Source organism: Amblyomma americanum, chromosome 4, assembly GCF_052857255.1.
Source record: "Amblyomma americanum isolate KBUSLIRL-KWMA chromosome 4, ASM5285725v1, whole genome shotgun sequence".
NCBI lineage: Eukaryota > Metazoa > Arthropoda > Arachnida > Ixodida > Ixodidae > Amblyomma > Amblyomma americanum.
The window spans coordinates 209,978,540-210,000,003 of NC_135500.1; the positions used below are offsets into that span (position 1 = coordinate 209,978,540).

Sequence of the window (21,464 nt, forward strand, 5' to 3'; positions counted from 1 at the left end):
AGGAGTAAATCAACCGAAAGGGGTGTTACCGCGAAAGAAACCAAAACAAACGAAACAAAAATGTTGATCCAGCATTCCTCAATTTTCTGCGCGTAGATGAATAAGTTTCGACCGCTGCGTTCAATCAGTAAAAGTAGCGCGAAGTAAAACTAAAGACATCTATAAGAATACAAACGGAGTTAAAATTCGATGCACCTAGAGCGAAAAGTTTTGTCAGCGGCAGCTATAATTAAAACTGGCGAATGAGGGAAAATAAAGGGGGGGGGGGGGAATAAGAAAGACACGAGTGGAAAGAAGAGGCCGGTGAGGCACGGCCCCTGAAATCGGAAAAATGCTGTCCGCAGAAGCTGCTATCAGTGCGGAATAGCGTGCGTAATGACACGCTATTACCACGAATGAATAAGCCCCCCAAAATGAAGGCGACAAATGGACGTGCCGGCTTCAGCGTCAGCATAAGATTCACAGCTATACGTGCCAAACACTTGGCTCGCATCACGGGCAAGCCCATTCGGGAGCTACTGCGAGCACACAGGCAATGATAATCGGCGAAGGCCGGAGAAGGCCGCAAAGCGAGAGAGAAACAAGAGAACGCTGCAATAGGGGAGAGATAGCCGGCATATTTTCGGCGCGCCATTGCCACCAACGTCCCGCGCGAGCCGCGGCATTCGTGTGAGCGTTTACAAAACAGGCGCCCACACCACCACCGCAGGCAGACACTGCATGGCTGCTGCCTTTGCGCTCCATGATGTCAGGGTCACCGACTGCACGATGAGGCGTGCGTCGGAAGCGAGAGCGAGCACGCAACGCTTCTGTGCCTCTTTTTATTGTTTTTATTTATTTTATTTCTAGTTTGACAGCCGCTGTTGCCTATATACGTGGCGAGGAAGCCAATTATTTTCCGACGCATCGGCCGCAGGACAATCGCAGGATGAGCGAGGCTAATCGGGATGCGGCTCACGTGTTTGGCCACAGGCGAGCGGCGGGAAAGCGATGGGGGACCTGAATATTCACGAAAGTGTCCCAACGACAGCTTTCTCTGCTCGGTCTGTTTGCCCGGACGGTGGTGTGTTGCTGTATCTATGGGCAGCGTTGGTGGGTGTGTTCGCGTAAACGAGCTCACGCTGTGGTTTTCAGGTAAACACAGCAATAACGCACACTGAAGGCGGCCCCGGCGTTAATGGAGAATATCTTGTGGTGACTTCCAATGGCAGAGTTGGAGCACTTCGGGAGCAACGATTTCTGCTCTTTTCGCAGCAACTGTATTCCAAACGCAGATCTGAGGCACGGATCGCGTCTTCCAATCGTAGACAGGGAGCGGTTGCCGAGCCGAGATTGCTCCGTAGAGCAGTCGGGACTGCACCGCCGAAATCGGCGGATCCGACCGGAAGTTTGCATGACGTTCTTTTTCAGCGGCGATAGCGGCACCCTACATGCTCTGGCCAGAGCAAGTGTACTCCAATCGCAATTTCAGGTCGCGCGCTCTGCGCCGGATTCAGGCGCTCTGTCACAGAGCGTGCAGACCGCTCCGGGCCTGCGATTGGAATTCACCATTAGTAATCTGTGATTCGCTGATGACACTGCCTTGCTGAGTCACTCAGGGGATGAACTGCAAATCATGATCAATGACTTCGACAAGCAGAGCAGAACGGCGGGTCTAAACATTAATGTGCAGAAAACCAAATTAACGTTCAACAGCCTCGGCAGGGAACAGCAGTTTACGATTGGCATAGCGAGGCGAAGTGGTAAGGGAACACGCCTACTCAGGGCAGGTAGGGACCGCAGATATGGATCATGAGAGTGTAAAAGCTAGAAGTATAGGAATGGGGTGAAGCTCATTCGGTAGCTTCTCTCAGATCATGAACGACAGTTTACCAATATCCCTCAAGAGAAAAGTATGCAACAGCTGTATCTTATCGGTACTAATCTATGGGGCAGAAACGTGGAGGCCAACGAAAAGGGTTCAGCTTAAATTGAGGACAACGCAGCGAACTATGGAAAGGAAAATGACAGGTGTAGCATTAAGAGACAGGAAGAGGGCAGAGTGGGTCAGAGAACAAACGCGAATTAATGGCATCCTAGTCGAAATTAAAAAGAAGAAATGGGCTTGGGCAGAACATGTAATGCGAAGGCAAGATAACCGGTGGTCCTTAAGGGTAACGGAGTGGATTCCAAGAGAAGGCAAGCGTAGCAGGGGACGACAGAAGGTTAGGTGGGCGGATGAGATTAAGAAGTTCGCGGGGATAGGGTGGCCGCAGCTGGCACAGGGCAGGGCTGATTGGCGAGATATAGGAGAGGGCTTTGTGTCCTGCAGTGGGCGTAGTCAGGCTGATGATGATGATGATGACGATATCGCACAGTGCACACGGGCGGTTTTGCATCTCGTCTCTGTCGAAATTCACCCGCCTCGAGACAGGGGTCGAGCTCGCGTGTCGTGCTGTGCAGCCGAGCTCGATATAGTCGAGCACTGAGGTGACGCACTGTTTGCGTGCGTATTTGGAGCAGTAAACTGAATCCTTCGGCGGGAATCATGAGACCCGTTGGTGCAAAACGATACTCGACAATAAGTTCGCGCCTTGGCCACAGGCTTGCTGACAGTCGTAGTTGGTTAACGGATTAAAGTGGAATGAACCTCGAAGTTAAACTAGAGTACGGGCATGTGTGCGAAGAATGCTGCCTATAGGTAACACTCTAAATTCACGAGTTATGATAGTTGGAAAGTATATCCAAGCATATAACAATAAGAGTACTACCTACCACACTCATTAAGACCAGGCCTAACTCCTAGAATGGAGCCCATATGAACCCTATATTTCACGAATGATCGCATATGTCTTTGTTGCAGTTTCGCAAGGAGGAAATAAGATTGACGTCTGCACACACGCACGCGCCTAAGAAGAATGGCCAGGGGTAGACACCCCCCCCCCCCCCCCCCACCCCCCACCCCCTTTTTGAGGGAACAAACCACTTCATTTGTCACCTCCGGGGCGATCGAGGCTAATCGCCGCAGAACGGAACGCGCACACGGCGACGCCACCCCAACTCGCATTCGCTCTGGCTACGAGCGCACCGCAGTCATGACCTCGATATGCAGACAGCTGCTCCGACACAAAGGGCGCATATAAAACGAGCTCGGCGCTGCCAACGGCTCTTCGAAGACGTACTCTCCAGGGTCGCACCGGAGGGCAGTCCCCCATCAGCGCCGCCTCCCGGCCGGTCGCTTTATCCCAAACCGAAGAGCAGCGACTCATTCCTTCGTCCGATGCTCGGCGTCTATACGCGTTCGTATACGCCGCGTTACACCCCGCGGCGCTACTGATTTAGGAAAGTCGGGGCCGACTTCCCAAGGGAACAACGGCGCTCAGGTTCGTCCGCGAGCCCATTCGCGGGGACTTCTTTTTCTGTCTTTGTTTTCGCGGCGAAGAGTCGACAAAAAACCAACAGGAAAGAAAGCGCATAGAACAAGTAAGGAGCAAGCTGGGAACGGCGGGATGCACGAAAGCAACTCGGCCCGACTGGTCGGGCTTCGAGATAACGGCTCGCACAAGGAAAAAAACCGAAGAGCGGCAGGAATTGGCCGTGTTCGGCGACGCCGTCCGCGTTTGGCGGTCAGCTAGTTGTGACGCTTGTTGTGGTCCGGCGGACTGGTCACTGCCGCCGGCGTTGCCGTGCAAACGCGGGGCGCTGGAAAGGCCCGGGAAGTGCGACCAAGGGAAGACGAACGCGGAACGTCGTGAATGGGTGCGCGTGAGATTACAGTGCATGCAACGCAAGCGCGGATGTGCTGCTGCGCTGGCATTGTCGGCGGACATGCGTGTGGCTTCCCGTGGCGATAAGGCAAGCCGGCGAGCTGGAGGCGACAAAAGAGGGCTACTGGGTCTCCCTGTAGAGCCTAACGAAGCGAAGGAGACTGGAGGCAGAACAGGAGTTCTGCGGGCGTATCCCGATGGGGGGAAGTAAACGTGGGACGGGCACGGACGTGGGCTCGTACTCCAGGAATGTGTCTTTCCGCCGAACTTTAGAATAAGGGAGTAATTACTCCCTTAACTCTACCTTGGGGGATTCCCCTATACATTTGACCGCCGAACTTTGTGAACGTCTACAACATGATAGGCGTTACAGTATGAAGTGCCGGAATATCTGGCGGATAACAAGACACCTGACCGCAGCTACGAACTTATATTAAAGTATGAAGAGTCCTGGCAACAGCTCGGGTAAACAACCCCGATATAATACGCGGTTGTTTGCCTTATTTCCCAACCGCTTCCCTCCGTGCTAACATGAGTGAACCACCTCGAAAAGAAGGGGGGGTTGGAAGGAATGGACAGTTTGGGGCAAGCCGCTTACGCGCCTTTTTCTGGAACTAATCGCACCAGGCACGCATCTGGGGCTTTTTTGCGAGTCTTGTTGTGGCCCATGACCCACCGCTGGCGTGTCCAGTGCGCTGTGGGGGCGTTCCCGCAGTCTTCGTCCCCACTTCACTAATCTGCCTGCCTCACACATGTTGCGCCTGGGTACCCTCTGCAGACTCGTGGCGGATTTGGAAGGGCGAAGACCTGTTGAGACCATCCCAGCCTTCTTTGCTCCTTACGCTGCACAGAGCGTCTTGGGCCTTGGGAAGACGCTTGAAAAACGTAGATACTGTTTGAGGTAAAATTTTTTTCATAGTATTTACTATTCCAATACTGGCATAAACCGTGACCTGTACAACCATTCACCAAACTATATTTCGCTACGTCGTGACCATCGATTAAAAGTTAAGGAAATTAACTGTAAATCAGAGATGTACAAATATGCTTTTTCCCTAGGTCTATAAGAGATTGGAACCGGCTCTCTGAAGAGGTGGTATTAATTACGTCAGGTGATTTATTCTCTTCATCTCTGTGAATGCTGTTTTTAGGCTGTATTAATGTTGCATCATGGTTGCATTGTATGTGCTGCACTTTGTTACCTTTCTTTTCGTTTGTATGATGTATTATTCCCCCCCCCCCCACCCACACACACACACACTGTAATGCCACTTGTGGCGCTGTGGGTATTACAATAAACAAACAAAATAAACCAGACTTGTCGCTGCCCCCGCTCGGAAGCTCCATACAAGAAGCAGATGCGTGCATTGTTTACATATGGTTCAAACCAGCCCGGCTGTCATCGACCCCTTCTGTGCATTCCGCTGTGTCGTTCTTCATTCATGCCTGCGCGTTGCATGAGGTGGCCATGGCCAAACGCGCTTTTGAAATGACAAAAGGGATCTGCAAGGACTACGGCAGCCTCTACGAACGTTTTGGGGGCACTACCCGGACGGGCTGTACGCGTCTCTTCCCTTGGCGATTGCTCGCACTCACGGGCCCCACCTCGCCTCGCTGATCCCTTGCGTTTGGGTTAGCTGCACGAGCAAGCGTGCACGGCTGACGAGACGGCTCTTTGGCGCGGCGCATCTTTGATAAATGCTTCTCTCAAAGTGTGGCACGTTTCCAAGCGACCATTTATTGAAAAGAAGACAGGACACGACATGAAACAAGACGAAGCCAACCAGAACTGAAATCGAGAACTTAGGGGATTCTGCGAGAACTGCTCAAAAGCAGTCATGAGGATCGAATAGGTTTTTTTTTTTTTACATGAAATTTCCCGTCTTCTCGCCTCCCTCGTACGTTTCTCCTCCGAGAACGCTCTATTTCGGGCCCACTTAGGTCAGCCGCACCTGGATCACATGACCGCTACAAATGGTTTGTTCCTTGACCACCCGGTGCAAATTGTTAAGCCACATCATCATCACACCACTCTCCAACCAACCTGAATAGCACTGGCCAGTAGGTGAAGGGAAGTCTTCTATCGCGGCAGAATACTCTCTTATGCAAGTAGCGCTTTGAATATTCGCCCGTATTTTTACCACCCTATAAACTCTCTCAATAACGTGAGCAGCACCGAACTGAGGACTGCTTTACTTCCCACCAAGAGAATATATCGTGAACACTCCGCCCTTTCTCTGCTGCATAACAAAGAGCAGCCGTCCATTGGTTCTAGCTCGCTACAAGCGGCCACTGGAAAGGCTAATGACGACCGCCGACGACACAATTCGTTGCGGGGAGACAACCGCAACGGCCGAGAGCGGAGGCTTTCGCGTGGGGCCCCCCGTCCATCGACCCGGGGCCCTTGGTCGGGTGACCGAACCCAGCCGCCGAGGACTCGCTCACCGCGGATTCTTTCAGCGCGACAAGAACACTGAAGGAGGGAAAGGAGAGAGGGTCGCGTCCTGCCCTGCAGTGCCTGGAAGCGAGTCGATAAGGACGGAAGGCCGGCTTCCGTTCGCGCAGCAACGAATGCAGCGGCAACAATTAGGAACGCGACTCCTGGGTAATCATCGTGGATCACATCGATCAGCGCACCGCGCGCCCAGGGAACTCCGCGGACCATGCGAAGAAGAAGCTCGCGACGAAAACATTCTATCGAACCGAAGCAAGAAGTGAGCGAACTGCGCGGGGCGCCCGCGACTCCAAGGCCACCCCGGGGTTGCAACTTCGTTAGCGACGGACGCATTAGCTCTGTTGGCTCGAGCGTGGAAGAATCGAATAGATTTTCGAGACGATTTGAGACAAAAAGGTTGGCGAATTCGATTATGACAATGTGGGAGGAAATATACGAGTGCGCTCAAAGCGGTGATCTTGGCTTATCATTTGACTTCTGCGCTTGTAATGGATTCCCAGTTTGGTGAAAGATGCCACTGCAGTGGTGGCGCCATGTGACCTCTTTGCGCATGATATTCAAGGCTATGCAATGCATGTATTTAATAGGCACAATACACTGAACCGGACTGAACTTCCTAAAGCTAGTACGAACAGAGCAAGTGCAATAGACAGAGAAAATAGCAAAGTGTGTAATGATACAGCATGAGTTCAGTGTTTTCGATTAAAAGAAAAATAAATATTATAACGAATCATTTCTACCAATTCGGCTACAAAGAATAGTAAAATGTCCGTGCAACATACATGAATGGCGGGGTCAGAAGGTTGATAGGCAGCGGCAAACTTAGAGGTGGGAAGACAAGCGGAGGATCTCGACTGAGGTGTTCGCTTCGGAGGCGACCGACCTTGGCGTGTCTGCCAGCAATGCGCGAGATAGGTAAAAGCTTCGCACAATAACGGCCTGCTACGAACCCCTGGATCCACTGCGATACAGTCAGCCACACAAGGATACTCTTGCCACTTCTCGGAACGAACTAAAAAGCAAAACGATCGAAGCAGCATCAAAGCAAGCAATTAAAATCTATACTGCTTGTGAGCCACCGTTGCTCAGTAAACAGGCAGCAAAAAAGGCGCGAATATTGCAGTCAGAAGTCCCATATCAACCAAGAGGAAACAAACAACCGAATTTTTAGACAAAAACGAAAACGTCTATTGAAAATGACCGATTTGAATTTTCGAGAGTGAAAAACCAAGAACAATGAAAAAAATCGCGATTTTTTTCTGACAAACAGCAAGCAAGCTACTCCAATTAAAATAATAAAAGCAATAGATACGGGACACGTTGTCAAGTAGCCATAAATAATGGGTCTCTGACAATGTGTGTCGCCATATTGAAAGCGCTGCTGCGGCCTGTAGCTCTTTCGAAAGAGAAACTAAAAAAAAAAAACATCGGATGACACACTGAGAGGACTTGCTAAGACATAACGGTTCCCCAAAGTTGACGAAACTAAGACGGTTAGTGTAGCACTGCATGCATGGTACGTCTCCCACCGCGTGTTGACGTTATGCTTTGTCAGTGATAACAAAGAAGCTCTTCATCGGACAGCAGAGGTTTTGATGGCGTGCTTAAACCTCTTAACGTGCTACTCTGCGCGAAAGACCCACGAGTTCACGTCTGAGGGTCGCAGGAATTCGAAATAGAAAAAACGCAAATGTTCATATTTGATCTAAACTCGTATATTTGATCGAGCACGCAATCTGCTAGTACATGAATACCATATGAGTGGACAATGACATTTTCTTAGAGCCACTTTTTTCATTGGTGGGATCCGGAACTACCCGTCGATCACTTTTACAACGCGAGTGACCTTAGACTCACCTTAATCATAATTCGCAGTGTGGACTCCTTAATTACATTTTAATAGAGTGAAATAGACCGTTAAGATCGATATCCGGTACGCCGGCATTACTTTTTGTTACAGAACTGCAGCAATAGTTAAGCTTAGCGATGCTGCATGCCACATACTTCGTTAGTTTTTTCTTAATGAATAAAAACGTTAGTCGGGCAGTGTTTCGCAGGAGCTAAATTTACAGCCGTGCAATAAAACAGCAGAGAGAAATAATAGCCATGTGTATATCAAATAGGCGAGTCGAGGCTATCATTTATACTGGTTTTAACAAGTTTGAAGCGTTGTAAACAAGCGGTGTCCGCTTTGTTAATCAACGATTAAGAGCACCACACGCGCATGCGCTGGGCGAACTAGAAAGATACATAGGTGTTCCTGCAATAGATGACGCGATACTTCGCACGAGGTCTCTGTTCAATCACGGTCTGGTCGTTTGTCCTGTCAAGACTCCACGACGGAGGCCAGGAACGTATCCAGAAACCAGAAACAACAAGAACTGAAACACAAACTGCTCGCAGTTTACGATGGCCATGACCACGATCTTGAATTGTCGTAACGGTTTTGCTAGACTGTGTAGGCCTGCGGACTTTCCAATTTCAACTATATTCTTAGGAGTTCCAATCGGAAATCGGCGAAACCACACTTTTTATTCTTCACTCCTTCCCTGCACGCGCACGCAACGTTTTGAGTCAAAAAATCAAAACTTTCACGTCCTCACCTTGGGTAGAAGGGAGACGTTCGTTACAGCGTTGAATAAGTCTTTCCGGCACTTCGTAGAGCGAGCGTCGTGTCGAAGCCGCAGTAACGGTCGGCTGTTTTCGGCGTCAAATCCAAAGTCACTTGCAGTACTTGCTTATGATGAAACTTCACGACAGGCGCTGCAAGTGCGTTGGCGCGCGAAAGCCACTCACGCTACGGCAGCGCGAGCTGGGAGCGCGAAAACCGCAACCCCGTTCCCGATCCAAACACCACCGTAACGCCAACAAACACCGATGCCCGCCGCACTGAAAGAAGCATCCGAAATCTGCCGCGCACACTTCTCCGCTGTACCGGCCAAGCTCCGGCAGCAGAGGACAACGAAGGATGCTGCGTCGAGGAGGACTCCTCTTCGAAGAGGAGCGAGATAAATACAGAACGGCTCTCGTGTGATGCGGGCGGCGAAACCACGCACTTGGGCGTCAGACAGCAGCTGACCGACAGCGCACGCCTTCCGCGGTGACCAGCGGCAAGCAGCACAAGCGGACGATGGTGGGTTCGGCACCTCACACGGGGAGAGAGAAGCGAGCGGCGGCGTCGCAGCAGGCAGTCCGCCGACCCGACCGAGGCAGACGAACTCTGCTTCGCAAATGGAGGCACCACGCCAGGCGGCCGACGCGAGCAGCGCTCGGGAAGCTGGGCTTCCCCTTCTCGACCTCAGCGGAGTAGAGAGAGAGGCGGGAGAGGAGAACCGAAAACCCACGTGATCTACGAAGCACTGTCAACGTGGCCAGACTGGGAGTGCCAGCGTCGGCCGTGTGTGGCGGGACGGTGCTCCTACGTTTCTCGAGGGGCGCTGACCCGCAGAGACGGAGAGTTGGGCGGCGAAGCGAACGCGCCGTGCCAGTCGCTAATGTAATTCGAAGGTGTTCGCCCTCTCGCGCTACGGTGCGCCGAGCTAATGCACGCATCTGGCTTGTAGTGCGGTACTCGAACGCTCTATTGTATTTTCTTCCTCAGGTACATCTTTCTCTTGCCTCTCCTTTCGTTTCTAATACACGTCTTAAAGTTCAGTCAGGTCGATTACGTGGTCACATTAACTCGTTAGATTAGATGGATTAGTTTGCGGGGGTTCATTATTCAGACGGGGCAGGACATTGAAGAGCAGACAAAGACAAAGACCTAACATGCAGTGGCTACCCTGTCTAATTCATCGTCCGCTATCCCGCGTCGCGCTTTCTCAAGGCGAAGAAATAATGAATTTGAATAACTGTAGATGACTGTTTTACAGGAAAACAATTTTTTTTGTTGCACGCATGTTGCGGAGAAAAATACCTGAAATGCTTTCAGCGTTGTCTTTATGCACAGTGGCGCTTTTAATCAATACAAAAAATTTAGGAACCTTGTGCTAGACTTCTCTTTTGTTTGCTTCCATATCTACATATATTCCTTACACCTTGGGCGAGATTCTTCATGCTAGAGGGCAAAGGGAAGCAGTCCCCCTACCCTTTTTGGACTGAAACGGCAGAGTTTTAATGCAAAAGGCGTACATGTGCCAAAGAAGGCTGACCTCTGACAACTTCTCATTTCAGTTTTCATTCGCGATTTTTTCTTTTTTTCTTATCTCTGAAAGAGGCGTCCAGCCTTGACGCCAGTGCTAACAATGAAAATACATTATTAGGTTTAGGAAATCCAGAGAGGCACCCTGAATTATTAGGCCGCAATCAAGGCGACGTAAAACAGCTCTCCGGAGTTACTTGCGAGCGTGGCTGATCGGTCTAGTTTGTAACTCATGACAGCTACGAACACAACACATCGCAACTCAAGACAAGGATAAAGAGAAGAAGGGACACCACCACGCTGACTTCAACTAGTTCCTAATTTCTGAAAGGAACATCATATATAAGAAGGATGGGCGGATAGACACGTGAAGTTAACTGCTGAGTTCATGGTCCATGAAAACCACAAATGCAAAAGGACATATGCGCGCTCCATCCGCTGAAAAAAAACAAGAAAGAAATACCAGCTGACTGGGTGGCGAGGCAACGCAGAAATAATTTTTTAGAGCGCAGCAGTTAGGCACCCGTTAGTGGATTCTGCGTCATGGTATTCGTCATCGGCATCGGCGTAACATGCCACCTTACAACAGTGGCAGGTATACAGTAGAAGAGCGAAACGCCGCCTGCCATGGCGAGAGCGGAGGTATGGACAACCGGAAGGATAGCTGCCATAGTAAGATCCCGGAAGGTGGCTTGCAGCGTGTGTTGAGACGTGCCCAAATTTCGCATTAAAGATTGTCATAATCGTCTGTCAATTTTTTTTGATCGCGGAGAGAGAGAGAGACTTCTGCGTTTATACGTACGGGTGCTGCTGACATTAAACGAATTAAAATATATATCCTGACGAAGTGGCTGAAAATTTTCGGGATGCTTATAGCTGTTCTTTGCTATTTCTGAAATTTATTCGTTTTCCTTTCTAAAATAGATGGCGCGCAGAACAATGTTTCACTAAGCTTATTGGCTTTTATACGCGCAAAATGAAAGAAAATGGAATCTCCAAACCTTTATGCTAAGTTCCACGCAAAATTAATATCAGTTAAGCGATGCGAAGTTCATCGATATATATTTCACAGATAAAGAAATTATGCTGCGCGAACTGTAAGAAAACACAGAACATGTAATTTAGCTGGTGATTAAGAAATGTTTTTGTGCATTTAGATTCTTGTTATTATAATTAACTTTATATAAACATTAAGAAGCAGCAAAGATGTGTCGGATAATACCGACAGGGGGCATATTTATCTGCATGGATTACGTGACGAAAAGCCGCCGACTACATAATGATAACGAACTAATAAAAATTATAATAACTGAATAACAATAGAAGCTCTGAGAACAAAGGATAAACCTTCGGTTGCGGATTTACCCACTATGCAATCCCCCCCCCCCCCCCCCCCCCTCCCAACCCACTCATCTCAAACGAGGCTCTTATATCCGCCTCTGTTCAGCACTCACCAGCGATAAACGCTTGAAAAATTCTTAAATTTTAATCGACGATGACCCCCATTCGCGGCCTAGCGAGCCCGGAGAGTTCGGTGTGAGATCTTGGCGATAGTAGGAAGCGAATTCACAAGTTTTAGCGAATGCAAATGGTCATGTAGTTCTGCCAACAGCCACCTGAAATCGACTACTTCTTACACTGCAGGACGCGCATACAATGAACGAGAAGCGCCGGTGTCACGAAGACTGCCGAGCAATGCTTTAGGCGGCCAGCAGCAGTCGTCGCCGTGGCTTCTGGTTAACGTTAGGCCATTTCAAGTAATGCGAATGGTCACCGAACATACTTCTGGATAAAGTGAATTAAAACCATCTATTGGTGGCGTCGGAGAAAGCAGGGGCAATTAGCGACAAGCGCCGGTCCCACGCGAGGTATACACAATCCGGCTGTCAAGTGTTTCCCAGGTGGGCGATTCCACCGGCGCTTCCTTTAGACTGTCGAACTTTGTAAACAAACACGGGTACAACCGGTACAAAAAAGAAGACATTATTTAATATAACTGAAGTGTAGATTGCGTGTCACGTCATGCAAACGAACTTGGACAGGGCATGTAATGCGAAGGCAAGAGAACCGCTGGTCCTTAAGGGTTACGGAGTGGATTCCAAGAGAAGGCAAGCGTAGCAGAGGGCGGCAGAAGGTTAGGTGGGCGGATGAGATTAGGAAGTTTGAATGCATAGGGTGGGCGCAACTGGCAAAGGAGAGGGTCTGTTGGGGAGACTTGGGAGAGGTCTTTGCCCTGCAGTGGACGTTAGTCAGGCTGATGATGATGATGATGACGACGACGATGATGATGATGATGCAAGAAGAGTACTGGAGTACATTCGTCCTTATCGGAGCACTCCTAGGGAAATTTCGCGCTCACGCGGTAAATATTCAGTGGTGTACTATTATCTTCAAGCACTCATTTAATAATAATTAGAATTGGCTTTTTGGGAAAGGAAATGGCGCAGTATCTGTGTCATGTATCGTTGGACACCTGAACCGCGCCGTAGGGGAAGAAATAGAGGAGGGAGTGAAAGAAGAAAGGAAGAAAGAGGTGCCGTAGTGGAGGGCTCCGGAATAATTTCGACCACCTGGGGATCTTTAACCGTGCACTGACATCGCACAGCACACGGGCGCATTAGCGTTTTTCCTCCATAAAAACGCAGCCGCCGCGGTCGGGTTCGAACCCGGGAACTCCTCTGACGAGTACACGATCTGTTTGCTGAACGAACAGCAGAAAAAAGTGAGCAGCGGATATTGAAATCAACAGGCACAGAGCCGGAGAAGTCGCGCGGTGCGGACGCGAGCGTGGCGAAGCGATGGCGACGGGTACTGATCGGTGCGGACTGTGTTCGCGTTGCGAAGGCATTCAGAAATATTTAGTGTCTCGGCGGAGCTCCGTTAACTCGAATATCATCTGGACCGAATGCCGCTGAACAACTTCGTGTAGCAACGTAAGTTCGGCCCGGGTTCGAACCCGACCGCGGCGGCTGCATTTTTATGGAGGAAAAACGCTAAGGCGCCCGTGTGCTGTGCGATGTCAGTGCACATTAAAGATCCCCAGGTGGTCGAAATTATTCCGGAGCCCTCCACTACGGCAGCACCTTTCTTCCTTTCTTCTTTCACTCCCTCCTTTATCCCTTCCCTTACGGCGCGGTTCAGGTGTCCAACGATATATGAGACAGAGACTGCGCCATTTCCTTTCCCCCAAAACCTATTATTATTATTATTATTATTATTATTATTATTATTATTATTATTATTATTATTATTATTATTATTATTATTATTTTATATTATTATTATTATTATTATTATTATTATTATTATTATTGTTGTTGTTGTTGTTGTTGTTGTTGTTGTTGTTGTTGTTGTTGTTGTTGTTGTTGTTGTTGTTGTTGTTGTTGTTGTTGTTGTTAAGTTCGGCAGTCGAGTCGAATAACATTCAGTTGGGAGGCATTCGAAACGCCCGTGTGTAGTAGGGGCATTAAGTACATCTCTGTTAGGAAAATATTCCTTTAATTTGAAAGATTAAAGACGAATTACTGGACAGCCTAGAAATCGATAAAGGCGGGCTTTTACACGAAGCATAACTAGAACACACAAACACACAAAAACGGGTATTTGATAATTAAAAAATCGATATTTCACACTCGCTCTCAGTGGTAAAGGACAAACCTCTGCTGTACAGCACGCGGTGCACAAATCATGGCTTAGCTTCGTGCTAAGATCTAAGGATAAATGCAAATGCTGCACTACAAGTCAAACGAATAGTCCGCATAAAGCAATCCACGAAACGCGGAACGCGGCGAAAATTCACGTGCAAATACGGAGCAGCTGACTGCTCTGGCGCCCATAATGTCAGCATGTTAATGAACCGTATATATCACAATTTGAGGTGCTCTGAGCGCAAAATAAAACCGCAGCTTCGAGCAGCCCAGAAAGCGACGAAGAAAGCAAGAACGTGCTGCGTATATAAAGATCGACAGAAACTGCTGCAGCGAACTCGGCGAGTTGTCGCGAACAAATATTAGGGGCATAAATCAGCTTTCATATAAGACGGCCGCTGCTGTGCGAGCTCGTCTTCTCGGCGCGAGCGGAAATTATAGACAAGAAACACCAAGCTCCGCGATGAAAAGAAGAACGAGAGAACGGGGGGGAATGAAGGAGGTTAAGCTTTCCGTCCACTCACCACTTTCTTTTTCGTTTACTTCTCGGGTCCTCTTCTGTGGGTTTAGATACACTGTCTCTATGAGCGAGATTTTCTCCTTTCCAACCTGCCAGCCTGCCTCTTCACTCGTGGCCTGAAAACTTATGCGCTCATGCGAGACTTTTTTTTCATTTTTTTTTCTGCCTTCCGTCTTGCTATAGCGGGCACATCATTTCCTTCGGTAGAGAAGCTGCGGATTCACGCTGACGATGACGGAATATCGACCGGCTTCGCCGAGGCCAAGCTCTCTCGTCCGGGGGGCATTGGCTCCCGTCGAGTGGCAAGTGCAAGTACCAAACGGAATGTCAATACAAAACAAAAATAGCAACGAAGACGATTTCGACCTCGGCCTCTCTCTCTCTCTCTTTCCCTCTTGCTTCTGTAAGCGGGGGAAGCAGGTGAGCAAAATATTTCGGCATTTGATGTGAGAGTGGACTTTAATATGTTGCGGGAACGCTGCAGTTACGAAAAATATACAGCTGGTGATGTCCGAAGATACGTCAGGCTTCTTCCGTGTCACTATAATCGCATTTATGAATGAATGAATGAATCAACATTATTGGCAGAACCCCTGCAGCATAGGTGAGGGCTGTATTGCCGTAATGGAGCAGTGCATGGCTTTTGACGGCAGTTATAGAGACACCTGTTGGAGCATAAAGTCGGTGGTGGCCCGCATCCGAAGCCTCGATTGAATACATGGGCTTCTATGGGAGCTCCCGTCAGAAGATGAGCGGAGGATAAACTGCGGGAACTGTCGCGCGACGCACTTCGCCGATGCTCATCCGGTCGAACTTGAGCCGGATTCACACCAGCAAGTCGCGGATTTAGCAAGACCGATTTCAGTCTAATCGTTGCGGTCCGGGATTCCAGAATCACAGCCCAAAACAAAAGGGAGCGACTGCATCGAACTGACCAAAACCGATCGCGCTGTGTCCACCAGTGGCTGGTGCGAACACGCCTTTAGTCATGCAGGAAGAAGGAGGGAAAAGGCGGGATAACTTTCGTGCGATTCTTACACTGTGCACTTGGGCACTCGAGCTAGTTGGACCTTAGTGTTGAGAGGAGGAGGTTATGAGTACAAAATATGAGCATGCAGTCAGGAAGCAGTTTTATTCAGCGTTCACGCAGATCACTCCAAGACCACATAAACACATCCCAGTAGACGCAGGGTGGGCCGGATGTGAAAATGCGTTACCCCGGCTAACGCCTCCTCAATTTCAATGCCAGCCAGATAGGCCTGTTCCGACAAAGCAAACCCTATCCAATTACCCTTGCTTCCGGCCTTTAACTCGCTGGTCGTTGCGCCTACAGCACACATTCAGTGAGTGTGAAAGAGCGCCCCATAATTGGAGACGTATACCACGAGAAATGGGCGAACTAATTTCTTTTTCTTTTTCCTTCGCCAAACGGTGATTTATGGTGGAGCATTCGGCGGTCATGCAAGCAGCTTGGGATAAGACATATATCGAACATTCTCGTAAGTGGCGTCTCGTAGCGGTGGATAAACTAACCGAGACGTCCAAAGAGGTCCAATTGTGAAGCGAGCGATGAGGCTGGCACTGAAATACAGCAGGCCTTGGCTTCGCTGTCTACAGTACTTCCATTCTCAAGTTAACGAGGAATACTCATACTTCTGTCGCTTATACCCTGTTACGTGCTTTTTGCTCATAACACGCATTTTTGGGGCCTATAAACTTGTGAGAGGAAGCATTCTCGCAGAATTGTAGGGGTCACAGAGGCATTTGGATTACAAACGTTAAGAGAAGTATTTGTGAACCACTCCAGTGCTCTTTATTCCCGAACGGATTTTGCTGGAACTTTCACAGCATGTTCTCTGCAGTCTTATAATTTTTGTGCCAATTTTCGCAGCCGGGCAGCATTTTTCCGCGCCTTATATGAATTTAAGCATTTTCCATTTCGTGCACTCATTCGGGGTGAATTCTGCGGGAAGTATTCCCCTGAAAAAAGCTGAGAAAATGTTTAATTAATGCCTATGCTAAGACGCCGGTGGTGGGCTCGCCCGTAATCCCAGCCAATATTCGTATTTTCACTACGAAATGCGCAAGAATAGTTCAAACGTGAAGCGTTCTCTACATTATTGTGTCCTCCCCTGTATGTGTCTTCAGAAGGGGAATCAAGGAGAATGACGGACAGAAGTTTTGCGGGATGCGGATTCGGGGGAAAAAACATTACTTGTGCGCAATCAGGCAAAACAGGTGCATGAAAAGCACAGCTGCATGCGTACACATGCGTGCTCCATCCGCTGAATCAAATACGAGCTGACCGCCTAGCGAGACAACGCAGAAATAATTTTGCAGAGCGCATCTCTTAGGCCTCAGTTCGTGGATTCCAAGACACAGCCGTCGTAGTCACCGGCGTCGTCGTCATCGGCATCGTTGGCGTTGTCAGTGGAACACGCCGCCTGCACAACTGTGGCAGGTAGTAGCAGAGTGAAACACCCCCTGCCACGGCGGCAGCAGAGGGACAACCTGAAGGTGTGGCTACAGCAGCGTGTGTAAAGAGCTGATCTGAAATTTCTCATTACCGACTATCGTAACCGTATGTCTTTTTTTTTTTGAGAATTCGCATCGCGAAATTTTTGTCCATGGCATGTACGGATTAAATCTTGCTACCCTGAGTAGTATAATCGCCAGCAGGAGATTAGTTCGTTGCTTTCCTGTATGTAACAGCGGAAGGAAAACTGGATAGCAAGCATGCCAACCATGTTAAGATCCCGCTGAGTGCAGATTAGACGCTGCTATGAAAATATGCGACCGACTATTTTAAAGCGCAGTGATGGCGTTTCTCGCATATGTTCCGTACACCCGCTGCGCTTCGGATTCAACACTGTCAAAGTACGGCTGTATCGACATGGAATCACGGTGTATGCTCCTTTAACGTTCCAAACAACATCTTGCTTTTCAGTCGCGTCGTTTTTACACTGAGCACACGTTGTTCGCCCTACGCACATTTGGCGTGCGCGCAGGCACTGTGGGCCAGCCACAGCATTGAGATATAAGGGCTGGCAAAGCTGCGAGAGGCATGTCACCTCAATGCTCTCCTTACATAAGCCCCCACTCAGGAAAGAAACACTCGAAAGAACAACCACACAGCGCAGCTAGAGACTCATCCTGTTCTGCACAAGCCAGCATGGTGATCTTGCTCGGACCAATAACTAGACGTCATTCCTTCTACAACACGGTTGCACCCTTAAGAAAATCTTGGAATCCTTTTGAAGTCCTAGAAATATCATTCTGAATAGCGTTCAGCCAGCTCCGCTGCAAATACCGAGCATGGATATCAGACTCCCCACAGTACTTGTATGGTTGCCTCGTTACACTCCTTTGGCTACCACGTGAGCAATGAACGGCGCAACATGAGGCACGAGAATACTAACTTCATTCAACGTATCGGGATCGGATCGGTGAACAGGAAACTCCTGATTGCATTATTCGCATCATGAGACACAAAGATAGCTAACTTCCTACTGCCGCGGGCTCATCACTGTCGCTGCTGCCTTGCAATCTCACCGTTGTTCATTCCAGTGAGTGTAAAAATATATCAATCCTACCATTATACGCATCAAACTAGTAAACTGATGATGTTGCACCCCCCCCCCCCCCCACAAAAAATAAACAATAAAAACAAAAACAAAATTCCGGTAGTGGCCACCGCATAGCCATTTTTATATCTCGATGTCTCTGAACCAATGCCATTTTCAGCGAGGCAACTCTCAAGCGCTGTCGAACTGTCACGCCGTTCACAACTCGGTTGAAGCGAAGAGCAATAACCTCGCATTCGCCGAATTCCTCGCCTTCAATGGCGCTTGCTGAATTAGCAACCTTGCCGTCTTTCTTCAAGACTCCTTGCCGACCTCCTTGCAGTATTTCACTGCTTTGTGCGGGACCCCCCAAATAAATGAAAGAAAGAATACTGAGCGAAGAAAAAAAAGAGAACATAAGAAGAGGCGAAAAGAACATTGGGCACCCCGTACTTGCTAGTCTCCGGAGCCATCGATTGCGCCCAGCCGGCAGAGTCGGAAGAAAAGAGGGGAGGAGGAAAACGTCAGCGAGCAGAGAAGCGCTTCGTCAATGGGGAGACGAGCGACTTGGGGTGGACGACCGAAAGCGCAAAGCACAAGCCTCTAAATAAAATCTCGACAACGAGGCCCGAAAAGCGGCGCTCCTCAGGACCCGCGGACGTCCGAGAGTACGGACAGCGTTTGGAGCGGAATTGCGGCAACACAGCACTAGCCATCCACGAAGCATCCATGTAGAAGCAAGAGCGGGGCGGGAACTCGAAGCTGCGGGCGGATGAAGAGAAGACAAAAGGAACCTAGTGAAAAGAAGAGCACGTCACCGCGCTGTGCTCTTCGTCGTCAAGACGCCGCGCTGGTGGAGGCTGTGGCGGGAGAGAGCGTTGCGAGTAGTGGGAAGAAGAAAGAAAAAGGAGGCAAAGGGAAAAGTGAAAGAAAAATGGACGACATCGAACGACATCGCTATTATTTTTCCCCGCAGAAGAAGCAAGAGGAAAACAAACGCACTTCCCTTTCATGGAGGCGAGCGCGTAGCCGACGGATTGTCGTGCAGAGTACGAGGAAATCCTTTTTACTGCGACACCAGCACGACCTTATATACTTACATACGCGAGGAAATTTGGCCAAAGTGGCCGCCGCCTGCTGGCGACAGAGCGCCTCGGTCGCTTGCAAAGTGGACGACGCGTTTCTGCTTTTGTTTCTTGTAGAATATAGTGACCGCAGGATAGCGGCTGCAGTCACAAACACACATATGCGCCCGTCCTCAAATCACAACCGCATCATCGGCTGAGTGAAGTAGCTTGGCGTCTTCGAGTCGAGGAGAGAGCGAGCGAGAACGAGGCGAGACCACTTAGCATCGGCCGGCTGGAGATTTCGCCGGTCAGTGCTTCTTGAGAGCATAATGAGAGACTCAAACGCAGCGTTGCACGGAATAAACGGAACTGGAAAAGCGAGTTAAAGAAAAGACCAAAGGAAAAAAAAATTGCTGGAACTAACATTTGGCGCCTGGCTTGGTTGCGTCGTTGCGAAATGGTCGCTTGATCAGAGAAGAACTTCCAGGAAACAGCAATCGAAACTCGAGTTCCGGGAAGCAGTGTCAGCGCTGCTTTCCCGGATGCCAAGTTTGCGAGACTGCCGCTTGGCTAAGCGCTCCTAAGCTGATGTTGCTAATGGCCTGTGCGAAGAAGACTGCGGCAGCGAATACACAAAATTACCAGAACTATCAAAACTTTTTTTTTTCTGGCCCGCGTTAACTGAAAAATGGCATCACTATAAGGTGTTGATGCAGTGGCGGTGTATACCTTAAGCTTCATTGTGGCAGAGAAGCGACGGCGCCGTTAATAAATAACGTGGAATATTTTCAGCGCAAAGTGGGCCAACAAAGCCCACAGCAGCTAATGGCGTGAAGCACCAGTGTCCAGCTAGTGTATAGCCCTAGCGAGAAGCAGCCTCACTTCGGTAATCTATTTAGTCTAATACGCAAGCACTGGTATTCGCGCTCCGAGTAGGTTTCTGTCTTATTTATCCATAAAATGTAAAGAGCAGAATATATCTTTTTAAACAGCAATCTCGGCACCTCTGAAATATTCGTCGCTACTGACCACTGCGATTCGTTACAGGAAAACAACACTGGCATTTAATGCAGACTTCAGACAAAAAGAAAAAGACGCCACAGGGTGAACACCACAAGGCTAATGCATCTCTAATGCAAGCCCCTTTCCTCAGTGAAAGTCAGTGTAGTTAGTGGCGGCGATGTGCACGTTACCGGGAGTGAAACGAGAATAGACCAGGGGCGGGGGGGGGGGGGATGTTAGTCACTCCATCAGGGTCTTGTAGGCGAGGAAAGTGTTGCCCCCGTAGGCGACCGTGTTGCCGACGCACAGCAGTCCCGTGGAGAGGCTGAAGTGCCAGTCGGCGCCGTAGCGGAACTCCGAGGCCAGGTAGCCCGTGGTGGAGAGCAGGTAGCAGAACACGGCGAACACGTTGAGCAGCCGGTAGGTGACGCTGAAGCCGTGCATGGGCCCGTCCAGCAGCGCGCACAGCAGCAGCACTGCCGACACGAGCAGGAAGGTGAAGGCCGTCATGGCCATGAGCACGGTGTCCAGCCGGAACGTGTAGGCCATCTCCTGCTGGTCGTAGTTGAACTTCATGAGGCTGATGACGATCACCAGGCCGACCAGGATCTGGAACATCTTGAGCACGCCCGACGGTGTCCGCATGTAGCCGGTGTAGTAGGCCATGGCTGGCTTTGGGGACGCGTCGGGGACCTGCTCAGACCTGGTACGGGTGTTGAACAGGGCCTCCGAAATCGGTAGTAGACCTTCAAGCGACGGCGATGAGGGTTCGCCCCACGGAGGCGAGGGTCATGGTGTTAACCAGTTGTCACCTCCGGTTGCTGCTGTTGGCTCAGGGGCAGCGGGAGGAAGGTGGAGCAAGCCGTCCTTCTTTTTCCTCGCCGCCGAGAAACGCGCTCTGTCACAAGAGGCCGTTTTAGGCGCGAACAAAAGCAGCGCTCCAGGTACAGGTCGTGTCGTTTAAAATAGAAAGCAAAAAGCAACCACGTACTACGTTGTTATCCATCAAAGTTACGGTATGCAGGCTTAGTTATCTCAACTAGTTCTTATTCCAACCGTTGGCACACACCAACTTGCACAAATGTTCTCTTCTTTCTTAAACGTGGTCATAAAACGTGTTCATAACTTCATACTTTTCTGTAGGAATTTCATTTCAATTTCTGCAGAATGAATATCGCTGTCAATTTTAAGTGCTACTCCGTTCAATAAACACATTTCGTAACCACCACCCCCATTTCACGTAATGACCCTCTGTAGTGACTCTAAGCTCTATCTTGAGGAAAACAAAAAGAAAGCGCCATCTTCTTTCAGGCAGCCTGTGAA

The 21,464-nt window shown here is 49.5% G+C and overlaps 2 protein-coding genes across 2 annotated transcripts in view; both read right to left on the minus strand.

Annotated features, from left to right (window-relative positions):
- Positions 1-9,433, minus strand: part of LOC144129231 (uncharacterized) — a 278,887-nt gene extending 269,454 nt beyond the window's left edge. Inside the window, exon 1 of the mRNA XM_077663230.1 lies at positions 8,805-9,433. The gene's annotated coding sequence lies outside the window, so the exon portion shown is untranslated. The remainder of the gene's footprint in view (positions 1-8,804) is intronic.
- Positions 9,434-20,180: 10,747 nt separating this feature from the next.
- LOC144127549 (uncharacterized) lies at positions 20,181-21,064 on the minus strand. Its single transcript, XM_077660543.1, has one exon. The coding sequence runs from the start codon at positions 20,805-20,807 to the stop codon at positions 20,382-20,384; it is 426 nt and encodes a 141-aa protein (XP_077516669.1). The 5' UTR covers positions 20,808-21,064; the 3' UTR covers positions 20,181-20,381.
- Positions 21,065-21,464: the final 400 nt, after the last annotated feature.

Coding starts and splice junctions, on each gene's coding strand:
- LOC144127549 (XM_077660543.1), bottom strand. CDS start 20,807: ATGGCCTACTACACCGGCTACATGCGGACACCGTCGGGCGTGCTCAAG.